We start from the raw sequence: 25432 nt of genomic DNA, 5'->3' as shown, positions 1-25432 counted from the left end.
AAAAGGATTCCATGCCCATGGATTGGAAGAACAAATATTGTTACAATGTCTCTGCTATCCAGAGAAATCCACACATTCAGTGCAATCATTATCAAAATTGCATCAACATTTTTCACAGAGCTGGAATAAATAATCCTAATATCAGTATGGAAACAGAAAAGACCCTGAATAGCCAGGGGAATGTTGAAAAAGAAAAGTGTAGCTGGTGGCATCACAATTCCAGACTTTAAGCTCTACTACAAAGCTGTAATCATCAAGACAGTATGGTACTGGCACAAAAACAGACACATAGATCAATGGAACAGAATAGAGAGCCCAGAAATGGACCCTCAACTCTATGGTCAACTAATCTTCGACAAAGCAGGAAAGAATGTCCAATGGAAACAAAACAAAACAAAACAAAACAATCTCTTCAAAAAATGGTGTTGGGAAAATTAGACAGCCACATGCAGAAGAATGAAACTGAACCATTTCCTTATACCACACACAAAAATAGACTCAAAATGGATGAAAGACCTCAATGTGAGACAGGAATCCATCAAAATCCTCGAGGGGAACACAGGCAGCAATCTGTTCGACCTCATCCACAGCAACTTCTTCCTAGAAACATCACCAAAGGCAAGGGAAGAAAGGGCAAAAATGAACTATTGGGACTTCATCGAGATAAAAATCTTTGGCAGAGCAAAGGAAACAGTCAACAAAACCAAAAGATAACTGACAGAATGGGAGAAGATATTTGCAAATGACATATCAGATAAAGGGCTAGTATCCAAAATCTATAAAGAAATTATCAGACTCAACACCCAAAGATCAAATAATCCAATCAAGAAATGGGCAGAAGACATGAACAGACATTTCTGCAAAGGAGACATCCAAATGGCCAACAGACACATGAAAACATGCTCCACATCACTCGGCATCAGGGAAATCCAAATCAAAACCTCAATGAGATACCACCTTACACCAGTTAGGATGAAAAAAAAAAAAAAAAGACAGAAAACAAATGTTGGTGAGGATGTGGAGAAAAGGAAACCCTCCTACACTTTTGGTGAGAACAGCCACTCTGGAAAACAGTATGGAGGTTCCTCAAGTCATTAAAAATAGAGCTACCCTATGACCCAGCAATTGCAGTACTAGATATTTACCCAATGGATACAAACGTGATCTGAAGGGGCACCTGCATCCTAATGTTTATAGCAGCAATATCCACAGTAGCCAAACTATGGAAAGAGTCCAGATGTCCACTGACAGATGAATGGATAAAGATGTGGTACACACACACACACACACACACACACACACACACACTGGAATAGGACTCAGAGATCAGAAATTGAAATCTTACCATTTGCAATGACATGACATGTCATAAAGCATATTATGTTAAGCAAACGAAGTCAATCAGAGAAAGACAATTATCATATGACTTCACTCATATGGAATTTAAGAAACAAAACAGAGGCTAATAGGGGAAGGGAGGGAAAAGTAAAATAAGATGAAAGCAGAGAGGAAGACAAACTATTAGAGACTCTTAACTATAAGGAACACCCTGAGGTTTGCTGGAGGGGAGGTGGGTGGGTGGATGGGGTAACTGGGTGATGGGCTTTGGGGAGGGCACATGATATGATAAGCACTGGCTATTATGTGCAACTGATGAATCCCTGAACTCTATCTCTGAAACTAATAATATAGTGTATGCTAATTAATTTAATTTAAATATAATTAAATTGAATAAAAAGTAGCCCCAAAGATCTCCCTGTCCCCTTCTTCCAAATTGAGCACACAGTGAGCAAATTTTGTCAGTCTAATAATGCTGAATTTGACTGTTGTCTCTCAAAGAAACCATAAGCTCATAATTATAGGTTAAATCTCCTTTAATTCTAAAATTATTTATAGTTGTTCATATAAATCATTGTATATAAATTAAAATATAAACATAAAAATATAAACACAAACTTTTTTAAAATGTAAGGTCTGTAACATTAACATTTTAAAATGCCTGACACATTTTATTTAGACATTTGTCTATAATTAGCTTTTATATATAATTTAACTATTTTTCCTATGTTTGCTTTAATGATTCTTACTTGAGTTTGCATTTTTCAATTTGTGACACTTCCAGATAGAACAGAACATAAAATAATTATACAAAATTAACTGTTTATGGATCCTTTGTGTAAATTTTGGAACTAGGGTATAACTCATTTGTCTTTTATTTTTTAATTGATGAATCCTATGATGGCACTTTTCTGCTCAGATTCATAATATAGAGGTATTCAAAATAGATAATATTCTTATCTTATTTAGAAAATTAACTATTTCATGAAAATTACTCCCTAAGTCTCTCAAAGAGAAGAATAATTTCATTTTTCATGTTGAAAATGATTACTGTGAGATATAAAAGAGCTATTACATTAATGACCATGTCATAACTTGTTCATCTGCAGCCCTCCAAGGAAGCAATGGAATACAAGTTAAAACAATCTAGTGACTGTAATGGTGACTTTATGAGGTGGAAATAAATCCTGGATTATTCATGAATAAATGTATGTACTGAATGGCTAGTTATTTTCCTACCAGTAAGAGAAAAATTCACAAGATGCTTTTCCTTATAATCTACATGCCTTGTTTTTAGAGCAAATCAATCAAAATAACAGAATGTATGAATGCTTAGAAATAATACTGGTGTCACCTAGATGAATCATTTATAGGCAAACTATCAAATTTCCAACATTCTTGTGTCCATTATACCTAATGAAGGTGTAAATCCATACCAAACATCAGGTGAATATTATTACATTTCCATAATATAAGTAGCATTTTATAAAGGTGAATCTAGCAGCAGAGAAGCTGAATGCATATAGGCCAGCCTGTGAATCTCATTATGGAACATTTGAGTATCCATTTGAGTATTGTGTTCTAGAGGGCTCACTAGAATTACCTGTCAAAAGTTTTCAAACTAATCATATAACCTTGCACTTACCTAAACTTCAATTCTAATACACTCTAACCCAGCCTATTCTAGATTCATTGCCATTGCAAGTAACACTGCTTAGAAAGGGTAATCATAGGTAGGGTTATTTTTTAAGGATTACTATATGGAGGTTTGTTTTTAATTAATACATAAAACATTATTGTTATCATACTTTCAAGCATATTTTAAACTTCTGATTTACCATATTTTATAATAATCAGTAGCTTCATGCTGGATTTCAGAGGTTGTCTGCATTTTCACATGGTTACTGTCTCTTAGAAAAATAATTTATAAGAGTCTCTTAATCTTAGGAAACAAACTGAGGGTTGCTGGAGGAGAGGGGGTGGGGGTATGGTGTGGCTGGGTGATGGACATTGGGGAAGGTATGTGTTGTGGTGAGTGCTAGGTGTTGTGTAAGACTGATGAATCACAGATATGTACCCCTGGAACAAATCATACATTATATGTCAATTTTTTATTATGTTATATTAGTCACCATACAGTACATCATTAGTTTTTGATGTAGTGTTCCATGATTCATTGTTTGTGCATAACACCCAGTGCTCCATGCAGAACGTGCCCTCCTCAATACCCATCACCAGGCTAACCCATCCCTCCCCCTCCCCTCTAAAACCCTCAGTTTGTTTCTCAGAGTCCATAGTCTCTCATGTTAATTAAAAAAAAATAAATAATAATTTATAATTATTCAAATATCTTAAAATGTGAACATATTTTAGAAACTCAATTTGAAAATTTCATGTGCATTATATGGCCAGCATACATATCCCACTTGTAACTTATAATTCCCAATGTAAAAGCTCCCAGATGACACATTTTACAGTAGGCCTTTACTAGTTAAACCTATACTTTGTAGTCATATAGACTTCTACTTTTCCAATTTAAGTAATCTTGCAGGGTAGATCAGTTCATCTAATTGTATTTTCATTGGTCCATTTCATAAAATTTGAATAGTTTGTCTCATTTTTCATTTTCTATTTTGCATTCTGTCCTTAAAGTCTTATGCTTCAAGGCTTTTATCATTTTAATATGATAAATTATTACTAGCATGTGCAGGAAGTTCATGATGCTCAATTGTACCAGAATCAAAACAAATGTCAGCTCTATTTTGCCACTACATGTTTCCATAGCACTTGGTAATGTTTTTAATTTAATTTTATTTATTTAATTTTTGGCAAATAAATCAGACTTATTCCCTTGATGGTTAGAAGACTATGTGGCACTACATAAGGGCATCTTTCCTTCAGTCATGATTCATCTCAGCTCAATCTAAATGGAAATGATCTATTCAAAGATAGGTTTAATGAATCTTCTTTCCAGAGTGTTGTTTGTAAATTCTTAAATCGACATGTTGCCAGAGTTTTCTGAACTTTGCAAATTAAAGAGAATTATTGCAAATGTTTGAGAAAGTACAACTTTCTGACCAAGGATTAAAATAGGACAATATTGTGTTGGCCAGCTAAGATGGCAGTGTAGTAGGAGGACCCTAGGCTTGCCTCATCCCTATAACACAGCTAGATAACTATCAAATAATTCCAAATACCCAAGAAATTGACTTGACTGATAAAACACACTGCACCAATAGAGGGAGAGAAGAGGCCACACCAAGGAAGGTAGAAAGTGCAGAGAAATGGTTTGGGGAGAAAAGGATCATGGGTGCTGCACAGGGGAAGGAGCTCTGGTTGTGGAGAAAGGGGAAAGAGAGAGAGTGGAGTGCACAAGGGTATGGACAAGGAGAACACTTCCCCAAAACCATTGGTTGGGAAAATGAGAGGGACTCATTTTCATCAGTTTTTGCAACGAGCAGAGCTCAAAGACCGGAATTTTAGGGGTTCATGGGTTCAGTAGGGATAGAGACCTGAGCGCACTGCCCTAGTCCTAGAGAGAAGGCAAGGAAACAACCCTGGGGTAGATGGGGGCAAGCTGAGGATCCCCTAAGATGCACCTGGAGAGACTGTTCCCTCTTCTTAGAGCAAATCTATGAAAGGTGACATTTCCTCTCTGGAGACAAAAGAGCCAGCAGGTGCCATTTCACTTCTCTGCCCCTCAGCATAGGTGTAGAGACACCTGCTGAGGGTGGGTAACCCTGACACTGGCTGTTCAGCCTGTTTTGCTCCAAATCCCATGCCCCTGCACTCTGGCGCAACTGCCCTTCTGGGTCAAAACTTCATCAGTCCCAGCATGGCAAGGCCTTCCCCAGAATACCAGCACTGGTCCAAGCCACACCAGGTCCCTAAAGTTTGGAGTTTTAGAAGTCAGCAGGCTTGGCAGAGATAGAGCCCAAATTACACTGCACTGTTGCAGACAGGAAAGCAACCTGGAGACATAATTGTGAAAAGAGAAATCTGAAAATGCCTAGGGTGTATGAGGGGAAATTATTCACTCTTCTGAGAGTGCTTCCTTGAAAGCAGCAAGCACATACTCCCCTCTCCAGGGACAAAGGAGCTGGCTGGTACCATTCCCCTGCCCTGCCCCTCAGCATAAACCAACTTCAGTAAACAGCACAGCACTAACACTGTCTGCCTAATCTGCTTACATCAATTCCCACATCCCTGTTTTCTGCAGTTACTGCTTTTCTCAGGCAAGTGTGCCCAAGGACCAGTGCAGTATGCTCTTTCCCAAGAAGCCCAGCACAAACCCCCACACGCACCAAGTCTAATAACCATAGAGTTCTGCAAGGCTTCAGTCCTAGTGGAAGTAGCATCAGGTCTCATTTAACAAGCAGATCAGAGCACACCTCGTTAAAACTTACCACACTCTGGCCAAGGACCAAACACCATACACTGCAGGCAAGGAGAACCTCTGCAAACCACTGACCTGAAGGATAGAGCAGCCAAAACACAACAGCAGAGTGCATGCAGCACACACAAGAGACACTCCTCAAAGCACCAGGCCCTGGACCCTATATGATTTCTTCTTCATAAAGCCATTACTCACAGAGCAGTAAACATAACAGGCTTTTCTCACACAGAGAAGACCAAAACCTAGATAAAATGCCAAGACAGAGGAAATCATCCCAAAAGAAAGAACAAGAAAACATCATTGCCAGAAACCAAATCAAAACAGATATAAATAATATGCCTGGAGGAGAATTGAAAATTACAATCATAAGGATACTTGCTGGGCTTGAGAAAAGCATGGAAAACATCAGGGTGATGTTTATAAAACAATCAGACAAGACTGGGCATGTTCAGGGTGGTAAAAAAAAAAAAATCAGTCAGAAATGAACAATGAAATATTTGAGATTCAAAACCAACTAGATGTAATGAAACAAGGATGGAAGAAGCAGAGGAATGAATAGGTGATATAGAATATCGGATTATGGAAAATAATGAAGCTGAAGAAAAGAGAGAAAGAATGATGGACCACATGAGTAGCCTTAGGGAACTCAGTGATGTCATCAAACGAAATAACATTTGTATCATAGGAGTACCAGAAGAGCAGAAAAGGAGGCAGAAGATTTACTTGAGGAAATAATAGCTGAAAACTTGCTTAATCTGGAGAAGGAAACAGATATCCAAATCCAGGAGGCACAGAGAACTCCCATCAAAATCAACAAAAGCAGGCCAACACCAAAACATATTGTAGTTAAATTTGCAAAATACAGTGATAAAGAAAAAATCATAGCAGCAAGACAAAAGAAGTCCATAACTTACATGGGAAGATCCTTAAGGTTGACAGCAGATTTCTCCACAGAAGGTTGGCAAGCCAGAAGCAAGTGGCATTATTCATTGAATGTGCCAAATGAGAAAAATCTGCAGCCAAGAATACTCTATCCAGCAAGGCTATCATTCAGAATAGAGAGAGAGATAGTTTCCCAGACAAACAAAAACTGAATGAGTTCATGACCACTAAACCAGCCTTGCAAGAAATATCAAGGAGGACAATTTGAGTGGAAAGGAAAGACCAAAAATGACAAAGACTAGAAAGGAAAAAAGAAAATCTCCAGAAACAATGACAAAACAAGTACTAAATGGCAATAAATACATATCTATCAATAATACTCTGAATGTAAATAGACTAAACACTCCAATCAAAAGACATGGGATGTCTGAAATTGTGATGCCTACAGCTTTGCTTTGCTTCTTCAAGATTGCTTTGGCCCTCATGGTCTTTTTTGGTTCTATACAAATTCTTGGATTGTTTGTTCTGGCTCTGTGAAAAATGCTGTTGGTATTTTGATAGGTATTGCATTAAATGTGTAGATACCTTTGGGTAGTATAGACAAATTAACAGTATGTGATCTTCCCATCCATGAGCATGGAATGTTTTTCCATTTTTGTGTCTCCTCTTCAATTGCTTTCATCAGTGTTTTATATTTTTCAGAGTACAGATCTTTTACCTCTTTGGTTAGGTTTATTCCTAGGTACCTTTTTGGTTTTGGTGCAATTGTAAATGGGAACAACTTACTGATTTCTTTTTCTGCTGCTTCATTATTGGTGTAGAGAAGTGCAACAGTTTTCTGTGGGTAGGTTTTGTATCGTATGGCTTTACTGAATTTGTGTATCAGTTATAGCAATTCTTTGGTGTAGTCTTTCAGATTTTCTACAAAGCATCATGTCATCTGCAAATAGTGAAAGTTTAACTTCTCACTTGCCAATTTAGATGCCTTTTTGTTGTTGTTGTTGTCATTGTTGTCTGATTGCTGAGGCTAAGACTTCCAGTACTATGTTAAATAACAGTTTTGAGAGGGGACATCCTTCCCTTCTTCCTAATTGTAGAAGAAAAGCTCTGTTTTTCCCCATTGAAAATGATATTAGCTGTGGGTATTCAGTATATGGCTTTTATGAAGTTGAGGTATGTTTCCTCTATCCCTACTTTGTTGAGTTTTCTTTTTTTTCTCTCATGAATGCATGTTGTAATTTATCAAATGCTTTTTTCTGCAGCTATTGACAGGATTATATGGTTCTTATTTTTTTTATTTTATTAATGTGCTGTATCACATTGACTTGCAAATATTAAATGACCCTTGCAAACCAGGAATAAATCCTACTTGATTGTGGTGAAATATTCTTTTAATATAATGTTGGATTCAATTTACTAATATTTTGTTGAGAATTTTTGCATCCCTGTTCATCAGGGATATTGGCCTGTAGTTCTCTTTTTTAAGTGGGGTATCTGTCTGTTTTTGGAATCAGGGTAATTCTGGCCTCATAGAATGAGTTTGGAAGTTTTCTTTCCATTTCTATTTTTTTTGGAACAGTTTGAAAATAATAAGTATTAACTCTTCTTTAAATGTTTGGTAGAAGTCACCTGTGAAGTCATTTGGCCCTGGACTTTTGTTTGTTGGGAGATTTTGGAGGACTGAATCAATTTCTCTGCTGGTTATCTGTCCATTCGATTTTTCTATTTCTTCCTGTTTCAGTTTTGGTCGTTTATATGTTTCTAGGAACTTATCCATTTCTTCCAGATAGGCCAATTTGCTGATATATAATTTTTCATAATATTCTCTTATAATTGTATTTTTGAGGTGTTGACTTTGATCTCTACTCTCTCATTCATGATTTTATTTATTTGGGTTCTTTCTCTTTTCTTTTTCATAAGTCTAGATAGGTGTTAATGAATTTTATTAATTCTTTAAATGAACCAGCTCCCAGTTTCATTGGTCTTTTCTATTATTTTGTTTGTTTGTTTCTATGTCATTTATTTCTGGTCTAATCTTTATTATTTCCTGTCTTCTACTGGCCTTAGGCTTCCTTTGCTGTTCTTTTTGTACCTCCTGTAGGCATAAGGTTTGGTTGTTTATTTGAGATTTTTCTTGCTTCTTGAGGTAGACCTGTATTGCTATATACTTCCCTCTTAGAAAAGCTTTCCCTGCATCCCAAAGGCTGTGGACCATTGTGTTTACATTTTCATTTCTTTCCATGTATTTTTTTAATATCTTATTTAATTTCCTGGTTGACCCATCCATCCTTTAGTAGGGTGTTCTTTAGCCTCCTTTAGCCTTTAGTGTATATATATATATATATATATATATATATATATATATATATAATGGAATATTACTCAGCCATCAAAAGAATGAAATCTTGCCATTTACAAGGTCATGGATTAAGCCAAAGTGTATTATGCTAAGCAAAACAAGTCAGTCAGAGAAAAACAAATGCTATATGATTTCACTCATATATAGAATTTAAGAAACAAAACAAATGAACATATGGGAAGTGGGAAAAAAAAAGAGAGAGAGAATGAAGCAAACCATAAGAGACTCTTAACTATTGAGAACAAACTGAAGGTTGCTGGAGGGGAGGTGGGTGGGGTATGGGCTAAGTGGGTGATAGGTATTAAGTAGGACATTTGTTGAGTTGAGCACTGTGTATCATATGTAAGTGACGAATCGTGAAATTGTACTCCTGAAATCAATATTACACTGTATGTTAACTAACTAGAATTTAAATAAAATTTTGAAAAAGATAAATTAATAAATAAATAATAAATAAATAATAAAATTGATACAATAGAAAAATACTCTAGAAAATGTACTGTTCCTTGATCTATTTTGGACGTCTAAAAAATGAAAAATATAAAAATGAGGCTTCTAAAATCCAACAAACTACACAAGACTATATAAAGCTTTCTCATAAAAGTTATAGCCTCTCCTACATTATTAAATAAAACCTTACCTTAAATTCAAAATATCACTCAATCTTACTGAAAGGACACCCATCTTTGATCTTAAAGATGTCTAGTTTTATAATGCACCATTGATAATCAAGCTAATTGTTTTTAGTATTATTTACTTTCCAGAGGAGTTAGTGGTGAAATATGGGTTCCTGGAACAGGATGAGTGCTGTGAAGACATAGAAAAATAGGATGCAATTTCATTTAAACTAATGAAAACAAATCATCTCAATTTACTTGCCATGTTTGAGCACTGTCTTATGTTTTAAAATACAAGGATTTCAGTAAAATATTACTCTTTACTTTTAAATATATGGGCTCACAAAATATAAAAATATTGGATCATTATGTTGTACAACTGAAACTAATATAATGTAGTAAAATACATTATATAGACATATTTCTCAGGATCAAAGATAATTCTCTTTCTGGTATGATTGGTTATTGGGGAAACTGTTAGAGAACATTCAAATGGTTAATACCTCTTAGCCTCATTTGAGAAAAGGCTACTTCATAATTTGTGAGAGATTTTAAGATTGAAAAGTCTCCATTTAAGAGCAATAATCTGATCTTTTTTTTTTACTTTGAAATCTAATTCAGCCTACAAAACATATTTTTTATCTCCTATTATCAATGTGTGGATATATGACTATTAAAAATATAAAATCCATTTGAGTGATTTATACTATCTGATTTAGATTATAGAGGAAAATGTGATTAAATTTAGAGGTGGTAAATCAAAACAGCAAGTACTTCAACTAGCCTCCAGAATCTTCATTACACCTCTCAAAAGTTGTGAAGGGGAGCAGAATTTTCCACCCCAAAATATTTCTCTTTAGCATAAAGATTATTTTAGGCTGATTATTTTGTTTATTTATTTATTTATTTATTTATTTATTTATTTATTTACTTGTTTGTTTATTTATAAAGATTTTATTTATTTGAGAAAGAGAGAGCATGAGTGTGGGGGAGAGAAGCAGAGGGAGAGATAGAAGCAGGCTCCCCACTGAACATGCAGCCCAACATGAGGTTGTTTCCAGGACCCTGGGATCATGACCTGAGCAGAAGACAGATGCTTAACAGACTGAGCCACCCAGGCACCTCGAGCTGATTATTTTTAAGAAATTACAAACAAACAAAAAGCTTTGAAAACTTCATAGAAGTTACCTTTTCCTAAGAGATATTTAAATTTATAAGGGAAATCTCTATTTGTAAGGGTCTCTCCTCCTTATACAAGGAAAAGTAGGATGACTAAATTTGTAGAAACTCATCATTGGAGAACACCTGGACTTAAATCTGCATAACAACCATGTCATTGTTTACTGTGCTTTGCCAGATATCTTCTCTCCCCAGCACAACATAATCTTTTGACTAATGGAAGATGATATTTAAGGTGATTTCATAGGCCATTTCAGGAATTACTTAGTTTTCCTGGGTATCTTTATTTATAAAGGAGTTATATTTCTTATTAAACTTCCATTTATTTTTCTTCTTTCTTTTATTGCAGAGAGGTCACAGCCCGGAACCTAGAATGGTAGAGGGAAAATTATTTTTCCTACCTGATAGTAGCATGAAATTTGCATAATTTAAACTATTATTTATCAGTACATGGTATAGGCATTGTGGGAGTAGTGGTGGTGGTGATTAGATTGAATTAAATATTCAAATTACTAGTCTCCATTACAGACCTACTAAATCAGAATTTCAGTTGTCATATTCTAGAAATATGCATTTTTACTGCACCCTGCATTATTCTTGTATTCTTCATGTTTGTTGAGGGCCACTAATTTTAAGCACTTACTACTGATAAATCATTCAAAACTATATTATTAATTGAACATTTATTTTTAGCTAATTGAAGGAAAATAGAAGGATGAAAATGTTCAGCACCTAGATGCGACTATAAAATTTTTAAAATTTATATCATGACTGAATATTCACTAGCATAGGAGCCAAGGGTAGGCTATCCCAAATGTGCCACTTTGGCATATTGATTATTTTAACTAAAAGTTACTTGAGACAGCCCATGCAAGAAGAACACTACACTCAGACCCTCCTCTGTCATCTTGAAAGCAAGAAATAAATATCACATTCAAAAAGTACCCTTCCTGGACCAGGAGGTAAAGAGACATCCTTATCACCAGAGACAAGAAATGCAAGGCCAAGAATGCTGTATAAACAACTTTTGTCAGGAGGCAAAATGGCAGAAGAGTAGGGGACCTCATTTTATCTGGTCCCTTGAATTTAGCTAAATAACTATTAAATCATTCTGAACACCCATGAATTCATCCTGAGGTGTAAAAAGATAATACCTGGAACTGTACAAGTAGAAAAGTGAATACTTTTTGCAAGGTACGATGTGCAGAGAAGTAATTCTGAGGGGATAATTGGAAGATAAATGGATTGAGGGAGGAAGCCTCAGTAAGCTGGCTATTGGAAAGTGATATAGCCCCAGAGGGCAAAATCGGAGCCCTTAGAAATCTGCTCCAGTGGAGACACCCTGCCTAAAAGGTGCTCACATGGTGGAATGGGCAAAATTTTAGGTGGCACAGTGTGGTCTCAGTATCCCTGGAGTCATAGAAAGAGCAAGGGTGCCTGAACCAGTAGAGTTCCCAGACATTGGGACAGGGAAACTGGTTATGGTCAGTGAGCCCAGGAGGGGGTTCTCAGCTTAGTTTTCCAAAAAACCGTGAGCCACGGCCAACAGGGTGACCACTCTCTGTATGAGGACCCTGCAAAGGACAGGAATTTGGGGACCCTCTGCCTTCCCTGAGAGGGATAGAGCAGGTGCAGGCATGACCAGGGGATAGCTGTCAGTGCAGGGGCCATGTAAAGGACAGCAACAGGTGACCCTCCACCTTCCCCCAGGAAAGGCAGAGCAGGTGCATGCATGATCAGGAAACCACTCTTTACGCCAGGGCCCTAAAAAATGCAAAAGTTGGGAGACCCTCCATCTTCCCCTGGGAGGATCAGTGTGGGCATGCACCACAGGAGTCTGCAGAGTTTGGCACACACAAAAGTGAAGACCGTTTATCCGTGAGGATGTACTGAAGAGAGAGGACCACATGATCTTTCGGCTCTGGGGCTGGAGATTGGGGAAGAGCCATTTTTATTTTGATCCTTTAAAGAGGCACAGAAAGCCTTCAGGGAACAAAAGACACACAGAGGGAACAAAAACAGCTTACACTGAACCCGGCTCCATGGCAAGGGGTGGTGCAACTCCACCCAGGCAAAGACACCTGAGAATCAGCACAGCAGGCCCCTCCCCCAGAAGACCAACTGGAAGAACAGGTGAAGAGCAAGTTTACAGACCACACAAGACTGTAAAACTCCAGTGCTAGGGGAAAATAATATATAGAATTTGAGGTTTTTTCCTCATCATTGATTTATCTTTCGGTTTAAATTTTTCTATTTCTTTTTTTTTTAATTTTTCCCTTTTCAACTAATTTCTTATTTTATCAACTCTTTATTTTTAAGTCTTTTTAACTTTCATTTTTTACATTTACATTTTATAGATATATTCTTCATTTTTGGCTTCTTTTCACCCTATTCATTTTTATTTTTGTGTATATATATATATATATATATATATATATATATATATATATATATTTCTCTTACTTTACAATTTTGGGATTTAGTGTCCTCTAACACACAGACCAAAATACACTCAGGACCAAGTGGATCACCCTGTTTCATCCACCCTGTGAGATTATATTCTCTATCCCCCCTGTTTTTTCTTTCCTTTTTTTTTTCTTTTTCGTTCCTTTTCTGGTTTCTGACCTCTTCATATGTGTCTAGTGTGTATCTCATTTGGGTTGTGGTTGATATTCTTGATAGTACTCTTGTGTTTATTCATTTTTCTCTGGAAAAAGTGACTAGAAGGAGGAATTCACAAAAAAAGAAAGAACTACAGGAAATACTCTGCCACAGATCTAATGAATATGGATGTAAGTAAAATGTTCAAGTTGATATTCAGGATAGCAATTATAAAGTTACTAGCTAGGCTTCAAAAAAGCATAAAAAACCCCTAGAGAATCTCTTAGAGCAGAAATGAGATCTAATCATGCTGAAATTAAAAATGCTCTGAGCCACAGGCTAAATTGGATGCTCTAACACCTAGGGTTAATGAGGCAGAAGAGAGAGTAAGTGACATAGAAGACAAGTTGATGGAAAGGAAGGAACCTGAGAAAAAGAAAAAAACTAATGGACCATGAAGGGAGGCTTCAAGAAACCAGGGATGCCATAAAATGAAACAATACCAGATTTATTGGGAGGCCTGATGGAGAAGAAAGAGAGAGAGGGCCAAAAGGTATTTTTGAGCAAATCATAGCTGAGAACTTCCCTAATCTGGGGAAGGAAACAGGCATTCATGTCCAAGAGGTAGAGAGGACCCTTCCTAAAATCAATAAAAGTAGATCAATACCCTGACATATAATAGTGAAGCTTGCAAATTTCAGAGATAAAGAGAAAATCCTGAAGGCAGATCAGGATAAGATGTTCCTAACCTACAGGAGTAGGAACATTACACTGACATCAGACCTATCCACAGAGACCTTGCAGGTCAGAAAGGGCCAGCATGATATATTCAGGGTATTAAATGAGAAAAACATGCAGCCAAGAATACTTTATCCAGCAAGGCTGTCATTCAGAATGGAAGCAGAGATAAAGAGCTTCCAGGACAGACAGAATCTGAAAGAACATGTGACCACCAGGCAGCCCTGCAAGAAATAAAGGATATCCTATAAATGAAAAGAGAACCCAAGAGCAATATAAATCAGAAAGAATCAGAATAAATCTACAGAAACAGGGACTTTACAGGCAATAAAATGGCATGAAATTAATATCTTTTAATAATTACCATGAATGTAAATGGGCAAAGTGTTCCAATCAAAAGACACAGGATATCAGATTGGATAAAAAACCAAGAACCATATATATGTTGTCTACAAGAGACACATGTAGACTTAAAGACACCTCCAGACTGAAAGTGAGGGGGTGGATAACAGTTTATCATGCTGATGGACCTTAAAAGAAAGCTGAGGTAGCAAACCTCATATCAAAAAATTAGAATTCAAAGCAAAGACTGTAGTAAGAGATGGAGTGGGACACTATATCATACTGCAAGGGTCTACCTAACAAGAAGATATAACAATTATAAATATTTATGCTCCTAATTTGGGAATAGCCAATTATGTCAAACAATTAATAACCAAATTAAAGAAACACATTGATAATAATGCAATAATAGTAGGGGATTCAACACCTTACAGAAATGGACAGATTATCTAAGCAGAAGATCAAGAAGGAAACAAGGGCTTTGAATGACACACTGGACCAGATGGACTTCACAGATATATATAGAACATTCCATCTTTAAACAACAGAATATTCATTCTTCTCAAGTACACATGGAACACTCTCCAGAATAGATCACATACTGGGTCACAAATCAGGTCTCAAATGATACCAAAAGATTGGGATTATTCCCTGCATATGTTCAGACCACAATGCTTTGGAACTTGAACTCAATCACAAGCGGAAATTTGGAAGGAATTCAAAAACTTGGAGCTTAAAGAGCATCCTACTAAAAAATGAATGGGTCAACTAGGAAATTAAAGAAGAATTTTAATAAACAATCATGGAAACTAATGAAAATGAAAATGCAGCTCTTCAAAACCTTTGGGATGCAGCAAAGGCAGTCCTAAGAGGGAAGTACATTGTAATACAAACCTCTCTCAAAAAAATTAGAAAAAATCTCAAATACACAAGCTAACCCTACACCTAAAGGAGCTGGAGAAAGAACAGCAAATAAATCCTAAATACAGGAGAGAAGATAAATAATAAATAAGTGCACAAATCAATTAAATAGAAACCAAAAGAACATTGGAACAGATCAACTAAACTAGAAGCTGGTTCTTTGAAAGAAGTAATAAGATAAATAAACCCCTAGCCAGACATATCCAAATGAAAGAGAAAGAACCCAAATAAATAAAATCATGAATGAAAAAGGAGAGAACAAAAAGAACACCAAAGAAATAGAATTTTAAGAACATATTATGAACAACTATATGCCAACAAATTAGGCAATCTGGAAGAAATGGATGCATTCCTGGAAACTTATAAACTACCAAGATTGAAATGAAGAAATGGACAATCTGAACAGACCAATAACCAGTAAGAAATTGAAGCAGTAATCAAAACATCTCCCCCCTGCCAAAAAAAAGAGTCTGGGACCAGATGGCTTCCCAAGGGACTTCTACCAAACATTTAAAGAAGAAATAATACCTATTCTACTGAAGCTGTTTCAAAAAATAGAAGGAAAACTTCCAAACTCATTCTATGAGGCCAGCATTACCTTGATCCCAAAACCAGACAAAGACCGATCAAAAAGGAGAATTACAGACCAATGTCCTTTATGAACATGGATGTCAAAATACTCACCAAAAAAAAACCCCCCAAAAAACAAAATACTCACCAAGATACTAGCCATTAGGATCCAACAGTACATTAAAACAATTATTCACCAAGACCAAGTGGGATTTATTTCTGGGCTGCAAAGGTGGTTTAACATTTGCAAATCAATCAACGTGATACATCACATTAATAAAAGAAAGGACAAAATCTTATGATCCTCCCAACTGATGCAGAAAAAGCATTTGACAAAATATAGCATCCTTTTTTGATTAAAAATCTTCACTGTGTAGGGATAATGGGGATTTACCTCAATATTACAAAAACCATCTATGGAAAGCCCACAGTGAATATCATTCTCAATGGTGAAAAACTCTCAGTCTTTCCCCTCAGGTCAAGAACACGACAGGGATACCCACTCTCACCACTGTTGTTCAGCATAGTACTAGAAGTCCTAGCTTCAGCAATCAGACAACAAAAATACATGGCATTCAAATTGGCAAAAAAGGACTCAAACTCTCACTCTGCAGATGACATGATACTTTATGTGGAAAACCCAAAAGACTCCTCCCCAAACTTATTATAACTCACACAGCAATTCAGCAACATGGCACAGAAATCAGTTTCATTTCTATACACTAACAATGAGACAAAAAAATGAGAAATTAAAGAATTGATCCCATTTACAATTGCACCAAAAACCATAAGGTACCTATGAACAAACCTTACCAAAGAGGTAAAGGAACTCTACTCTAAATACTACAGAACACTTATGAAAGAAATTGAGGAAGACACAAAAAAATGAAAAAATATCCCATGCTCATGGGTTGGAAGAATAAACATTGTTAAAATGTCTATGTTACCCAGAGGAATCTATATATTCAGTGAAATCCCTATCAAAATAACTTCAGCATTGTTCACAGAGCTGGAATAAATAATCCTAAAATTTGTATGGAACCAGAAAAGACCCTGAATAGCCAGAGGAATGCGGGAAAAGAAAACCAAAGCTGGTGGCATTGTAATACCAGACTTCAAGCTATATTACAAAGCTGTAATCATCAAGACAGTACGGTACTGGCATAAAATCAGACACATAGATCGAAGGAACAGAATAGAGAACCCAGAAATGGACCCTCAACTCTATGGTCAACTAATCTTCAACAAAGCAGGAAAGAATATCCAAAAGACAGTCTCTTCAACAAATGGTGTGGGGAAAATTGGACAGCTACACGTAGAAGAATGAAACTGGAACTTTTTCTTACACCATACAGAAAAGGAAACTCAAAATGGATGAAAGACCTAAATGTGAGAAAGGAATCCACGAAAATCCTTGAGGAGAACACAGGCAGCAACCTCTGTGACCTTGGCTGCAGCAACTTCTTGCTAGACATGTCTCCAAAAACAAAGGGAACAAAAATGAACTATTGGAACTTCATCAATAACAAAAGCTTCTGCACAAAAAAGGAAACAGTCAACAAAACTAAAAGGCAACCTATGGAATGGGAGAAGATATTTGCAAATGACATATCAGATAAAGGGTTAATATCCAAGATCTATAAAGAACTTCTCAAACTCAGCACCCAAAAAACAAGAATCTAGTCAAGAAATGGGCAGAAGACATGAACAGACATTTCTCTAAAAAAGACATAAAAATGACCAACAGACACATGAAAAAATGCTCCACATCACTTGGCATCAGGGAAATACAAATCAAAACCATAATGAGATATCACCTTACACCAGTCAGAATGGCTAAAATTAGCAAGTCCAGAAACAACAAATGTTGGTGAGGATGCAGAGAAAAGGCAACCCTCTTACACTGTTGGTGGGAATGCAAGCTTGTATAGCTACTCTGGAAAATGGTATGGAGGTTCCTCAAGAAGTTAAAAATAGAGCTACTCTATGACCCCGCAATTGCACTACTAGGTATTTACCCCAAACATAGAAATGTAGTGAACCGAAGTGGCATCTCTAACCCAATGTTCATAGTAGCAAAGTCCACAATAGCTAAACTGTGGAAAGAGTGAGATGTCCACGGGCAGATGAATGGATAAAGAATATGTGGCATGTATCTATATCTATATCTATATCTATATCTATATCTATATCTATATCTATATCTATATCTATATCTATCTATCGATATATATATATACACACACAATGGAATACTACTCAGCCATCAGAAAGGATGAATACTTAACACTTACATTGACCTGAATGGAACTAGAGGGAATTATGCTGAGTGAAATAAGCCAAACAGAGAAAGACAATTATCATATAGCTTTACTCATATGTGGAATATAAGAAACAGCACAGAGGATCATAGGGTAAGGGAGGTAAAACTGAAGGGGAAGTCATCTCTGAGGGAGAAAACCCTTGAGAGAGTCTTAACTATAGGAAACAAACTGAGGGTTGCTGGAGGGGAGGTGGGTGGGGGAATGGAATAATTGGGTGATGGCCATTAAGTAGGTCATGTGATATAATGAACAATAGGTGCTATACTCAACTGATTAATTATTGAACACTACATCTGAAACTGATGGTGTAATATATATTGGCTAATTGAATTTAAATTAAGAAAAAAGAAATAAAATGCTTCTATCTTCAATAAAGATGTTAGTTAAACAAAAAACAAAAAAACTTTTGTTACTTTTTACTAATTTGCTACCCCAGCCCAAAATCTCTTTAGAATTCATTACTAATTGAAGCTCCCAAACTTAAGCTCTTTTGGCCTGTCAATTTCTAATGGATTTATTGTCTCTTTGTCTAAAAAGTATAAAAACTGCCTGACTTGGCCATTTCTTTAGGTTTCAAGTTCATTATCGGGCTTTCGTAAGCACATAAACAACTTTATGGGGTTTTCTTTTCTTACATAAATTTAATTCTTAGTCCATCTGGAAGACCTTGAAAGGTAGAAGAAGAATTTTTCCTTCCCTACACCAGATTGACCAATATAATATTTGAATACTTAGAAATCATTTCTACCACATTGAGAATGCATAATATAAGCCAAGAAACTTAATATGAGCAATACAAGCTAGAAGAATCAGATATATCTTCATATAGTTGTATCTAATTTCTCCAAATAATCCACTGTCTTAAGATTGATACAAATCTCTCATTATGTATCTCATTTCCAATGCAGCAATGACCACTGAAAGCTATGGCAGATGGAATTTATTTCTTGTAAATAAATGCAAGTGGTAACTGCTTCACCAAAACCTAAAAATGAACATTTTTTTCAAGCACATGCACTCACATCCTTATGATTTAAAACCTAGAATAGAAAGAATCCAAAGAATCAAAACACCTCTTTATTAATATTTGAGAATGAAATGACAATATATCAATCAAAGTTACATTAGAAATACCAGAAGAGTTAGATATTTATCTCTGAAATTAGTCAAATAGTATGCCTGGAAATGTGAAGTAAATATTTAAAGGTAAATACATATTTACCTTTATGCATTATGCAGTCATACATACTAACAATGAAAGCATCCATATACAAATGAATGCAACTAAATATTTATTAAATAAACTTTAGCTCTAAGCAAACACTCTACATGAAAAGTTTTTATGTCATTTGTGTTTTTTAGGCTATTTTGCAACATAATGGAAACTAGTGAAAATCCATTATCAAAGAACATTTTGATCAATACTATGGAAATATGGTTCATTTTAAAAGATTATCATATTTAGAATTTAAGTTGCCTTAAATTGCTTTCATAAATACCCATAACATTTCTAGACTACCAAAACTCCAGAATCAAAATCAAGAAACATTTTAGGTCTATCATCTATCTAAACATTTATAAGACACTGGGTAGAAATAAATGATCTCATAGTGAAGCTTCAGGCTACCCAGCAAAGGTACATTTAAAGAAACTTTTCTGCACAATGTCCCTAGTAGATGTTTTCTGTTACTCATTTTAAGTGTGATTTTCACACAGTTCGGAAAACACAAGTTTGGCTTACTCCATTAATAGATGGAATATTATTGATCCAATTCTTGCAGGTTAGAGAGGACTTTATTTTCAAACTTATATTCGCTATCATTTGGTTGCTTCTAGTCCAACAATGGGTTGGAAAAAATGTCTATTCATGAAAAGCCTGTTCAAGATGAATACACTTCTATTTCCTACAAATGCCTTGATTTTCACTTATTTTCAGACAACTTTCAGGAATTAAAGCTTGAAGCACATTACTTTTAGATTCCTGATTATAGATGCAAGTATGATTTAAACATAAGAAGCTACTTACAAGCGAACCCAATAGAAAAGCAATCTCTCATGTTGGATCAATAAGCACTCCAAGTCTAAAATTATGAGCACTAAAATTTGGTGCTTATCTGGAATTGAAAGTAGTTATTTTTATGTTTTGGACTCTGCAAAAAATTTATTTTACATAGAATCAAGGTGGTTACATGCATCCAATGTTGTGAAAATGATTTATTGTCTTCAAACTGAATAATAAGAGGGGGTTACAGCATGCTAGGAATAGATAGTGAATTCTTTTTTTCTTTCTTAACTGAAATTGACTGACCTTAACCCCTAACCCTGAGAGACAGAGCAAAACAGCCTGAAAGCAAATGCTATGTAGAATCTGAAATGCTTACTGAAGCTTGACAATGCAATTGATTCTCAAAAGCACAAAGGTAAGGGGCGCCTGGGTGGCTCAGTCAGTTAAGCGTCTGCCTTTGGCTCAGGTCATGATCCCAGGGTCCTGGGATCAAGCCACGCATCAGGCTCCCTGCTCAGCAAGGAGCCTGCTTCTCCCTCTCCCTCTGCCTGCCTGTCTGCCTACTTGTGATCTCTCTCTCTCTCTGTCAAATAAATAAATAAAATCTTATAAAAAAATTAAAAAAAAGGGCACAAAGTTAAAATGGATTTCAAGTCCTATTTTCAGTACTGGTGATAACTTGCAGATTGTTTATGAAAGCAAAAAACTGTAAGGTTTTTTTTCACTAAATATATTAATAAATATATCTTGACTAATTGAACTTTACAGTCTATGAATGTCAAAGATAATTTATAAATGCTAAATTGATATCAAAATATTGAATGAAATAGAAAGTATTTAAACCAATTGGGCAAACTGTTAAGTGAAACTAAACAAGTGATCTGTGCTTGCTGGCTACAACGTCTATTCAGAACATGAAACCTGCTCCATGCCCACCTTCCCTCAAGAAAGGTCTCAGAGTGAGCTCTTTCAATATCTTGGCTCATTTTTTCATCTAAAATCTTAGGATTTAAATCTCTTACAATTCATGTCCTTCATATATATTAACCCATTTAGTCCTCACAAAATGCATTTCATCAGGTGCTAGTATCTTCATCCTCATTTTGCAAATATGAAATTCAACCACAGAAGTATTAACTTAAGCTTTAGCACTAATTAATAGTGAAACTGGGCATTAAACTTTAGCAGTTTCAAACAAGAGCAAGGGCACTGAACTAATACTTTATGCTGCCTCCCATGTACATGTTGTATAGATCTTCTACCCTCACTGTTTCTTTTATACCCTGGGACTTAATATGATAGCATTTCTTATTGGCTAAGCCCCACTGAATTCCTAGACATAAACCCAAATTGTTAATTTTCACTTGGTCTAACCCAGTCATTCTCAAATTTAACATGCACCAGAATAACCCCGAGGCCTACTAAAATATGCACTGTTGAGGCATATCCCTGGGTTTTTTTATTTTGTTGGTCTGGGGTGGAGCCTGAGAATATGCATTTAGAATCAGTTCCCAAATTGTGCTGCTGCTACTGTTGTTCCTGCTCCTGTTGTTGGTCCAGGAACTATAGCTTGAGAATCATTGGTCTACTAACCCAATTCATTGCCTATTAATAGACACAATATTTTATGAAAGTACAAAAGGATAAATTATAACATTTAGTTCTAGAACTTGTCAAAACATATTTGTGAATTAAAGCAAAAATTTTTGTTACTGATTTATTTTTCTTCACTGGCAGGCAATGCATATCAGAAATGAGTGGTGATAATCATACTTCAAGAAACACACAGAAACCCAAATTAAAATACCTGTGATCCCACATCTTAATGCTCTTCATATAACATTTGGAAACTTTACATCTCAGAGGAGTGTGCACACACACACACACACAGGCACCCCCCCCCCAAAGGTTTAGGAAAATAAGACAAAATTACAACCTGAATGTTCTTGTTAAGAGCGAAGCTGCCCTGGGTTACCAAAAAATAAATAAATGCCTTTGCATTTTATTATATCTATATATGATATATAATATATAATGTTACATATATACACACACACACACGCTTGGGAAATCATCACTACTATCAAGGTAGTGAACATATGTACACCCTCATCATTTTCCAAAAGCCTCTTTGTAATCCCTCCTTCTTACTCCTTCTCATTCATCTCCCTCAGGAGGGTACTGATTGGCTTTCTGTTACACAAGGTTAGTTTCGATTTTCTATAGTTTTACATACATTGATTCATACTGTATGCACAAATTTTGTTTGGCTTATTTTACTCAGGATAATTATTTTGAAATTCATGCACTTTGTTGCATGTATCAATGGAATATTACATTTGTTGAGGAGTAGAAGTCTATTGTATTGACTTACCACAATTTGTTTATCTATTTTCCCATTGATGGGCATTTGGGATGCTTCTAGACTTTGGCTATAATAAATAAAGTTGTAATGAACAACTGCACAAGTCTTTTTATGGACATATAGTTTAATTTCTCTTGGGCAAATGACTAAGAGTAGAATAACTGGGTCATATAATAAAATTTTGTTTATTTTTAAAGAAATTGTCAAACCATTTCCAATATTTTTCTTCAATTTTACATTCCCATCAGCAATACATGAAAGTTCCAGTTGCTTCATATCCTCACTAAAGCCTGGTATGGAGAGTTTTTAATTTCAAATGTTCTAAATGTTGTTTCATTTTGCATTTCCTTAATGATTAGGGATGTGTATATTTTAATGTGTTTGTGTGCCACCCACACATCTTCTTTGTTGAAGTGTCTATTTACATTGTTTTGACTATTTTTTAGTTGTTTGTTTTCTTATTATTCAGTATATATCCTTTATCAAATATGAGATTTGCAAACAAATTATCTTTCTGTGGCTTGCCTTTTCATTCTCTCAAGATTGTCTTAAAAAGCTGAAATTCTTAATTTTGATATAATTAATTTTTTGGTGTTGCATATAAGGAATTATTGTATACTCCAAGGTCAGAAAGATCTCGCATGTTTTCTTCTAGATTTATAGTTCTAGGTTTTCATTTATGTTAATGATCTATTTTGAGTTAATTTCTGTATGTTGATATATGGTATAAAATATGAATTGAAGTCCATTCTTTCACACATGGATATTCAAATATAGTTGATCCTTGAATAACCTGGGGGTTAAGGGCACTGACTCCCTGCACAGTCAAAAATCTGCATATAACTTTTGATTGCCCCAAAACTTAACTACCAATAGCCTGATGTTAACTGGAAGCCTTACCAATAATATAAATGATCAATCAACACAGGTTTTATATGTTATGTATTTTATACTTTATTCTCACACTAAAGTAAGCTAGAGATTCAGAATCATCAAAGTTATGTCTCAAAAATTTTATGTTATGTTTCTGAAGAAAAAAATGTTTGCAGGCCTGATCTTATTTACATCTTAATTGCAATATCTTGGTTTTTCAAAATAAGTCTTTTTGTTGGAGAAATGCTCCTCAAAGAGGATTAAAATATATTTTGATGATATATCCCAGTTGAATAGAAATCTCACCATGCATACAATTCCAGGTGTATGCTATTTGGGTAGCTTGAGATGTCGTCAATAATTAAATTCTGAAAAAAACCACAATTATGAGTTGCCAGGACCCAAAGTAAAATGATGAAATCAATTATTTTCAGAATGAAAATTATTAATTCTCACACACTGGATGTTATTTTCTCAAGTAGCAAAAGGACATGGAAGCTTTACAGGTAGTCTAAAGGAAGCCTTTTATGAGTTCTTTCTAATAAACACTTTTAAAGCTTCAGAATAGAGTTCAATATGCAGTCACCTAGATTGCCCAAGTGCAGATGACAAATGAGAAATTTTGAGGGCAGTTGAGCATTGCAAAACCCCACAATGGATTGACATAAGGTTATTTATTACATTCGCTTTTGAAACGATATAATTCAAACATTCAAAATGTTCAGGGGCTTCCAAGTTCACTCTTTGACCCTCTCTAATGTAAGATTTTCAGGTCTAATGCTAATCGCTCTATTTCTAGAATACAATGATTTCCTTCTGGTATGGCTTTGAATGCTTGTAATTATGGGATGAAGATATATAGGATATAAATGCTCTAGTTTTTCAGACCATTAAAACAGATACCTAAGAAGACTGACGAAAGACTTCATATTGGAATGTTTTACAATTCTTCACTGTATTACATTTGCATATCATGAGACGAAGTCTTGGTATTTCTAATAATTTCCACAAAGTTTTTTTTTTTTATATTTTTCAAGGAGATTCTGACTTTTTATATATGGATATAGGTAATAATAACTTCATTAAGTATGCTAACGATAAATAAGAGTTTACATGTTTTGAGTTAGTCTTCCTGGGGGGAAATGGGAAAAGAAAATTAAAATTCCTGAGTAGCATTCAGTCAATGCTCCTATCATTTTATTTTTCTATTATATAGATAAACATTTATCAAAAATAATTGAATATAACATGGCATAAGGTAAACATAATTAAAGCTACAAAATGCTTACATTACTCATTCTGACAGATTGTTATTTTTCAAAGATGGATACAAAAATATCTTTTATCCTAAATGTTCTTCTAGAAACTTGCCACTCCACCATCAAACAGTGGAGTCTGTGTTCTCTCTTCCTAAATCTGGGTGGGAGCAGGGGCTTTGTAACTGCCTCCAATAACAGTACAGCAGAAATGATGCCATAGAATTCCAATGTTAGGTTAGAAAAGTGTTGTGCACTTTTACCTGCTTCATTCTTGGATTCTTCAGCACCACTTCAGCAATCTGATTTCCCTGAGGCTGCTATACTGCAAGGAAACCCAAATTACTCCACATGAAGAAATCTGAAATCTACATGAAGAGCCATCCTGCCAGTCTCCAGCTCTTTCAGCCACCTATTGTTCCATCACCTAAACACCTAGCTAAATTTTGACTGCAAACACATGAGGAACCCACACCCAGAAATGCCCAGTCCAGCCCTTCCTGAATTCCCAACCCATGGATACTGTGCAGTGTAAAAAATATAACTGATATTGTTCAAGCCACTAAGGTTTGGAATGATTTGTTACATAGAAATAGATAATCAGAATACTCATTCCTTTGATTTATTTTAAAACAGTGATATATGAAAGGGATAGCATTTTTTGCT

General features: G+C 35.4%; 1 protein-coding gene across 2 annotated transcripts in view; it reads right to left on the bottom strand.

Moving 5' to 3' along the window:
• The window catches only part of PCDH11X (protocadherin 11 X-linked), a 350990-nt gene that overhangs the window by 5743 nt on the left and 319815 nt on the right, over positions 1 to 25432 (bottom strand). Inside the window, exon 5 of one of the 2 annotated variants that reach the window (XM_035028835.1) lies at positions 23788 to 23878. The exons of the other annotated variant lie outside the window; for it this stretch is intronic. Coding sequence (XP_034884726.1) covers positions 23813 to 23878 — 66 coding nt within the window. The 3' untranslated portion in view covers positions 23788 to 23812. Of the gene's footprint in view, positions 1 to 23787; positions 23879 to 25432 lie in introns of those variants that run through there. 2 annotated transcript variants of the gene reach the window in all.

The sequence above is a fragment of the Mirounga leonina genome, unplaced genomic scaffold (assembly GCF_011800145.1).
Source record: "Mirounga leonina isolate KUSES-001 unplaced genomic scaffold, KU_Mleo_1.0 Mir_204, whole genome shotgun sequence".
Classification (NCBI taxonomy): Eukaryota; Metazoa; Chordata; class Mammalia; order Carnivora; family Phocidae; genus Mirounga; species Mirounga leonina.
This window is presented reverse-complemented; position numbering and strand designations above follow the sequence as displayed.